General features: G+C 50.8%; 1 protein-coding gene and 1 pseudogene across 2 annotated transcripts in view; both read left to right on the plus strand.

Annotated features, from left to right (window-relative positions):
- EFCC1 (EF-hand and coiled-coil domain containing 1) overlaps positions 1-1,343 on the plus strand; it is a 44,347-nt gene extending 43,004 nt beyond the window's left edge. For both annotated transcript variants that reach the window (XM_064362100.1, XM_021676155.2), the window contains exon 8: positions 16-1,343. In XM_064362100.1, coding sequence (XP_064218170.1) covers positions 16-152 — 137 coding nt within the window. In that variant the 3' untranslated portion in view covers positions 153-1,343. The remainder of the gene's footprint in view (positions 1-15) is intronic.
- Positions 1,344-5,636: 4,293 nt separating this feature from the next.
- Positions 5,637-6,350, plus strand: LOC105705217 (ferritin heavy chain-like; annotated as a pseudogene).
- The last annotated feature ends 1,651 nt before the right edge of the window (positions 6,351-8,001 follow it).

Below are 8,001 nucleotides of genomic sequence, written 5' to 3' on the forward strand. Positions count from 1 at the left end.
GCTGTTTCCATCCAGAGGGGAGGCCCAGCCCCGTGGCCATCCTGGATGCCCTGCATCAAGCCTTGGCTGCCTGCGAGCTGTTGCAGAGACAGCCCTCAGCACCAGCCTCTTCAGCAGCTGCACTCACCAACCCCCTCCTTGTCTCCTGCTGAGGTTACTGGACCATCCTGTGGGCACCCGGACCAGCCTCCGTGATCAGTCCAACCACTGACAGCCAGTCTGACCACTGTCAGATCATCAGAACTTGGGTCTCTGCTGGCTCCTTCCAAGGTTGAACCCAAGCCCAGAGCCTCCCACTGCAGTGCCTGTCAGCCATCCCTTCCTTGGGCTCCTCCATATTCCCTTGCAGCCCCTGCATTACTGCCCCCAGAGTCTACATTAAAGTCCTGCAGTTGCTGGATCAGCCTGTACCTGATGCTGTATCTCTCCTACCCTTAGAGCAGAGGTGCCCACTTTCTGACAAAGTCTGACCCCGAATCTCTTCCCCAGGGTTTCAGGATTTCCTCACCTCCCAGCACTGTCTCCTTTCTCTAACCAATGCCTGCTGCAAGCAAGACTGGGCCCAACCTTTGGGATACCTGGTCCATAGGGAAGCACGCCACACCCCAGGAAATTGTTGATGACTAGGAAAGGCTGAGGGAATTCCAAGGAAGGAATGATCACTGTAGGCTCCCTGGTAGAAGCTGGCCTTGAACCAGCTCTAGAAGTGAGGTAGAGGCTAGGCACAATGGCTCACGCCTGTAATTCCAGTACTTTGGGAGGCTGAGGCAAGTGGATCACAAGGTCAGGAGTTCAAGACCAGCCTGGCCATGATGGAGAAACCCCATATCTACTAAAAATACAAAAATTAGCCAGGCACAGTGGCAGGAGCCTGTAATCTCAGCTACTCAGGAGGCTGAGGCCGGAGAATCGCTTGAACCAGGGTGACAGAGGTTGCAGTGAACCGAGATTGAGCCACTGCACTCCAGCCTGGGCGACAAAGTGAGATTCCATCTCAAAAAATAATAATAATAATAAAATAGAAGAGAGGTAGGATTTAGATAGGCAAAGAGAGGAGGGAATGGCATACAATCTGAGGTAACGGCAAGAACAAAGGTGTGGAACCAGCGGGGGCCCCAGGAATGCAGTGCTTGGAGCCCCTGCTCCTGCGCACGCACTAACTCCTGAACTGCGAGCCCTTCTTCCTGAGCTGTGTCAGGGGGTTGTAGGAGAGTAGGCCAAGATGCCCCATCTCACCTAGCTTAAAATGTCATGAGAGAACGATCCATTGCCAAACAGTGCCATGAGAGTGAAACCAGTGTTAAATGGAGGTAAAATAAAGCATTGTAAGAGCCCAACCAGCAGCGGTCTCTCCAAGCCTCGGAGATGCCCGGGGAAACTGCAGGAGTCAGGGGAGTCCAGTCCGCTCTGAACCTTTGTGGGGAGGGGCGGGGCAGAGGAGGAGGTGGAGGGAGGGCCGCAAAGACGATGGGTTTCACCTTGGCCTTCCCTCAGGTTGCCACCGCAAATGCCTAAGCAGGGAAACACAGCCCACCAACTTTCAGTTGGTTCCCCTGGAAATGGAATAAAAGAGAGCAAGGCCAGTGACCACCACAGAAGGGCCACCCTTCCCCTGGTCCAGCCAGATGGGATGGGCCCCAGGACCCTCAGGGCCATGTGCAGGACTGGGCCCCGGGGAGGTGGTCTGAGCAGGTGGAGATGTGCCCAGCTTGCTCATTGCATCTCCAGAGCCCACCGGCCCCGTACCTCAGGCTCTGCGTTGCCTGTGGGACCCTGGTGGGCTCCCATGTGTCTTAGCTCAGTTGCGGGGCCAGCTGCTCTGTGTCCTGATCATGGTGGTGGCTACATGAACCTACGCATGGGTTAAAACTCACTGTGGGCAGGTATGAGAGTTAAAAGCTCCAGGGGCCCTTGTTACAGGGGACCTCATCACAAGGGGAATCCCACACTTTTGTGAGTTTTACCTCTAGGAGCTTTACTGCATTCTCATGGCGAATAGAGAAGAAAAAGTCCCCTCATGCTTCCGACAGGAACAGGGCAAAGTAACCATTTTTAAATATGCCAGGACATTCTGTTCTTTTTAATAAGGCCTACCATCACAAGAAACTATTTTACCAGGGCCTAACCCACTAGGGTTTTATTAGAGCCTAATCAAACTGGGGGAAGACAAATACCCAACTCCGGTCCCTTTAGCCATCCTGTCCCACGTAAGGGAAAGAAAACCTGAGAAGTTCACAGCCCAGGGCCCAGGCTCACTAAAAGACTGAGGTCTAATCACAGGACTATAGAACACGTCCCTTCCCACCACACCTCACCACCACATCACTAAAGGCCTCTTTACCACTGGGTAAAAGGTAAAAGTTTCTTTTACTGCAGCATGCCTGCCTTTTAGCAAAAAATACAAGGCAGACTGAAAGGCAGAAAGCACAGTTTGAAGAAACACAGCAAGCATCAGAATCAGACCCAGCTATGGCAGGGATGTTGGAATCATCAGGCTATGAATTTAAAACAACTGTGATTAAAGTAGACAACTATAAGAACAGATGGGTAATGTAATCAGAAAAGTGGAAATTCTAAGAATCAAAAAGAAATGCTAGAGATTAAAAAAACACTAACAGAAATGAAGAATGTCTTTGATGAGCTCATTAGCAAATAGGACACAGCTGAGGAAGGAATTGCTAAGCTTGAGAGTATGTCACTAGAAACTTCCAAAACTGAAAAGCAAGGAGAAAAAAAGACAGAGGACTGCGGAAGAAAGAGCAGAATATCCATGAACTGTGGGACATCTACAAAAGACACAGCACACGTAACGGGAATCCCAGAAAGAGAAGAGAAAGACAAAGGAACACAAACCACATTTCCCAAATTAATGTCAGACACAGACCCAGGAAGCTCAGAGAACACAAGTAGGTTACATGCAAAAGAGAAAAGGAAAGAAAAAGTACAGCTAGACATCGTACATTCAAACTTTAGAAAATCAATGCTAAAGAACACACCTTGAAAGAAGCCAGAGGGAAAGATAACATCTTACCTATAGAGAAACAAAGGTAAGACTTACATCAGCCCCCCCTTTTTTTTTTTTTAAGACAGAGTCTTGCTCTTTTGCCCAGGCTGAAGTGCGGTGGCATGATCTGGGCTCACTGCAACCTCCGCCTCCTGGGTTCAAGAGATTCTCCTGTCTCAGCCTCCTGAGTAGCTGGGATTATAGGTGCCCACCACCACGCCCAGCTAATTTTTGTATTTTTAATAGAGACAGGGTTTTACCATGTTGGTCTCAAACTCCTGACCTTGTGATCCGCCTGCCTTGGCCTTCCAGAGTGCTGGGATTACGGACGTGAGCCACCTCACCTGGCCACATCAGCCTTCTTTTCAAAAGCCATGCAAACAAGAAGAGAGGGGAGTGAAATAGCTAAAGTGTAGAGAGGAAAAAAATAGTACACTGAGAATTGCGTATCCTGTGAAATTATACTTTGAAAGTAAAGGAGAAATAAAGACTTGCATCAGAAAAACAGAAATTTTGGGAATTTGTTGCCAGCATACCTGGCTTGCAAGAAATGTTAAAAGAAGTCCTTCAGAGAGAAGGAAAATTACATAGATCCAAAACTTGGATCTACATAAAGAAAGGAAGAGCTTTAGAGAAGAGTAAGTAAAGGTAAAATAAAAACTTCTGCTTTTCTTATTATTTGATCTGAAAGACAACAGTTTGTTCAAAATATTAATAGCAACGGTGTAGGCAATTATTATAGTTGACATACAAATGAAAGGGATGACAGAAATGATACAAGGGACAGAAGAAAATAATTAGGAATACTTTGTCATTATTTGTACTACCCATAGGCAATACAGTATTATTTGAAAGTGGGCTGGCCGAACATAGTGGCTCACGCCTGTAATCCCAGCACTTTGGGAGGTCAAGACAGGCAGATAACTTGAGGCCAGGAGTTTGAGACCAGCCTGGACAACATGGAGAAACCCCATCTCTACTAAATATACAAAAATTAGGCAGTCATGGTAGTGTGCGCCTGTAGTCCCAGCTACTCAGGGTGGTAGGGGGTGGCTGAGGTGGGAGGATCACTTGAACTGGGGAGGCAGAGGTTGCAGTGAGCCGATGGTGGCACTGCACTCCAACCTGGGTGACAGAGTGAGGCTCTGTCTCAAAAAAAATAGAAAGAAAGAAAAGAAAAGAAAAGAAAAGAAAGCTGGAGTAGCTCTAATAATTTCAGACAGAGCAGACTACTGATAAACAAGTCAACTCTCCAAGAAGATGGAATAATCCCTAATTTGTACACACCAGTAAAACAGTGGCAAACCATGTGAGGCAAAAACTGACGTAACTACAAAAAAAAAATGAGTTCACTATTTTGTTGGAAACTTTAACAACCACTATCAGAAATGGGCAGATCCAGATCCGGCAGGCAGAAAATCAGTAAGGACATAGTTGAACTTAATAGCACCATTGGTCAACTGGATCTAATTGACAAGGCTAGAATACCCAAGAGCAGCAAAATACACATTCTCCTTAAGCTCACACAGAGCCTTCTATAAAACACACTGTAACAAGTTTAAAAGAATACAAATCATACAATGGTCTCAGATGACAATGGAATTAAACTGGGTATCAGTAGCAGAAAGATAGCTAGAAAATCCCAAAATTCTCGGAGGTTAAACAACATACTTCTAAATAACAACTGGGCCAAAGAGGAAATCTCAAGAGAAATTTTAAAATACTGTGAACTAGCCTGGGTGTGGTGGCTCACACCTGCAAGCCCAGCATTTTGGGAAGTGAAGGTGGGGAGGATCACCTGAGGTCAGGAGTTCTAGACCAGCCAGCCAACAGTGAAACCCCGTGTCTACTAAAAATACAAAAATTAGCCAGGCACGGTGGTGCATGCTTGTAATCCTAGCTACTCAGGAGGCTGAGGAACGAGAATCACTTGAACCTGGGAGGTGAAGGTTGCAATGAGGAGCGATCACACCACAGCACTCCAGCCTGGGCCACAGAGTGAGACCCTGTCCCCCTTACAAAAAAATACTGTGAACTAAATAAAAATTAAAATACAGTGTATTAAAATGTGTGGAATGCAGCAAAAGCACAGCTTAGAGGAAAATTTATAGCACTGAATGCATGCATATATTAGAAAAGAAAAAATATCTAAAATCAATCATCTAAGCCTCCACCTCATTAAACAATAAAACGAAGGGCAAATTAACTCCAAAGGAAGAAGAGAAATGATAAAAATTAGAGCAGAAATCAATGAAATTAAAAACAGAAAATCAGAGCAAAAATCAGCAAAACCAAAAGCCAGTTCTTAAAAAATATCAATAAAATTGATAAGCCTCTAGCCAACCTAATTAAGGAAATAAGAACATACAAATTACTAATATCAGAAATGAAAGAGTAACATCACTACAGAGCCCACAGACATCAAAAGGCTATTTAAAAAAATACTGTGGAGACGTTCTTCGTCGAGAGTGGCCGCGGTTTCCGGCTTCAACAGCGCTTGGACGGAACCCGGCGCTCGTCCCCGACCCCGGCTGGCCGCCCACAGCCAGCCCTCAGTCACCTCCACACCGCGCCCTCGGACCGCCCCAAGGCCCTCGCCGCCTCTCCAGTGCCGCGCAGCCGCCGCCGCCGCCGCCGCCGCCTCTCCTTAGCCGCCACCATGACGACCGCATCACCTTCGCAGGTGCGCCAGAACTACCACCAGGATTCAGAGGCCGCCATCAACCACCAGATCAACCTGGAGCTCTACGCTTCCTATGTTTACCTGTCCATGTCTTACTACTTTGACCGCGATGATGTGGCTTTGAAGAACTTTGCCAAGTACTTTCTTCACCAATCTCATGAGGAGAGGGAACACGCCGAGAAACTGATGAAGCTGCAGAACCAACGAGGTGGCCGCATCTTCCTTCAGGATATCAAGAAAACAGACCATGATGACTGGGAGAGCGGGCTGAATGCGATGGAGTGTGCATTGCATTAGGAAAAATATGTGAATCAGTCACTATTGGAACTGCACAAACTGGCCACTGACAAATGACCCCCATTTGTGTGACTTCATTGAGATACAATACCTGAATGAGCAGGTGAAATCCATCAAAGAATTGGGTGACCACGTGACCAACTTGCGCAAGATGGGAGCACCCCAATCTGGCTTGGCAGAATAACTCTTTGACAAGCACACTCTGGGAGACAGTGATAATGAAAGCTAAGCCTTAGGCTGATTTCCCCATAGCCACGGGGTGACTTCCCTGGTCACCAAGGCAGTGCATGCATATTGGGGTTTCCTTTACCTTTTCTATAAGTTGTACCAAAACATCCACTTAAGTTCTTTATACCATTCCTTCAAATAAAGAAATCTGGTACCCCCCCCAAAAAAATACTATGAAGCATCTATACCCACAGATTTGGTAATCTATGTTCAATAGATCAATTTCCTGAAAGACACAATCTGCCAAAACTCATACAAGAAGAAACAGATAATCTATTACAGAATTTAGTAATTAATAATCCTCCAAAACAGGAAGAACAGGCCCCAATGGGTGCACTGGTGAATTCTACCTGTGAACATTAAGGAATAAATTATACTAATTCTCCACAATCTCTTCCAAGAGATAGAAGCAGAGGGAATGCTTTCTAACTCATTCTATGGGGACTAATACCAAACCCGAAAAAACGATACAAGAAAAAAACTACAATTCGCCCGGCGGAAGCGAGGAGCGGGCGTGGGCTCTAGGGGCCTGGTCTCGACTCCCCGCAGATCCCCGCGGTCCCGGTCCCCCGCCCGGCGCGCCTGATGAATCGAGCCGCACCCTCGCGGGGCGCCACTTCCGAGGCCTGGTAGCAGCGGCCGTGCCGGGCGTGGCCTTCATCCCGGAGCCTCGCGCCTTCTCCTGCGCCGACTTCTGCACGGCCTCCGGCAGCCCGAGCCTCCCTGCGCTGCTCCCGGGCCTGCAGCCGGAGCTGGGGCAGCCGCGGCCCTGGGTGACGCCGGAGGGCGGGGGGCCCGACTGGACTAACTGCGGGGGACCCGGGAGCCGGGGTCCAGGAGTACAGTCCGAACCCCAAGAGCACATGCCCCTCAGAGACTGCAGCGGCCGCTGGGAGGAGCACATCCAGGGCGGCTGTGCCTCGAGGGGTCGCCACCTCCGGGACTGGCATCTGCGCAGGGGCCCTCGGCGAGGGATGTGTCAGCCCGGCCGCGCGCTTCCTGGCCCAGGGCGCGCTGGACGTGGGCGCCCCCGCCTGGTCTACGCGGGACCTGCGGGCAGCTGGGCGGCGTTCCTAGCCCACGCCTTTCGCTCCTCCAGCTGGTCCCGCAGCGCCCGCTGAAGGGAGAAGTGGCTCCTTGTCCCCAGGTGCACCAGGAGGCCCTGGAGAACCCCGCGGCTGCCTGCCGACGGGCCGGACCTCCCCGGGGCTCCCGACGCGCCTGCACCCGCGACTTCGGCTCGCGGCCTGCCCTAGAGCTCACGCGCGAGGCGGGAGAGGTGGTGCTGGTGCCCAGCGTAGGGCACCACCGGGTTCACAACCTGCTAAGGCCGAGGCGCGCCCTGGTCATCCAAACCTAGAGCTAGGGAGTGCGCCCGCCCTCGACCAGGGGCCCTCCCACAGGAAGAGGATTGTCCCCGCACTAGGAGGCGTCGCCGGGGGCCCCGGCCTTTATTTCACCCTCTGCCCGCTCCTTACCCGGCACACTCGGTCTGGGTCCGCCGCCCACTTCCCGGCTGCGCTGCCTCCCGCGGCGCGTCCCTGCCAGGGAGGCTCTGGCCCTGCTCGCGGGCTGCGCTGGGGCGCCTGCCTGGGGCTCCTGGTCAGCCTGCGCCGGCGCCTTCCAGGATGACACGCCCTCCATCAGCCACAGCTGGGTCGACGGCTCCCGCCCGGCCCTCAGGCGGCGCTCCCCGCAGCTGCGCGCGGTGCAGGAGTCCGCGAGTAGAGGGACTTCATGCCCCTCTGGCACGGCCGCTGCCGCTCATCATGAGGTCCTGCTCGGGCAT

The sequence above is a fragment of the Aotus nancymaae genome, unplaced genomic scaffold, assembly GCF_030222135.1.
Source record: "Aotus nancymaae isolate 86718 unplaced genomic scaffold, 86718_ANA_hifiasm-v0.15.2.pri h1tg000046l, whole genome shotgun sequence".
Taxonomy (NCBI): Eukaryota; Metazoa; Chordata; class Mammalia; order Primates; family Aotidae; genus Aotus; species Aotus nancymaae.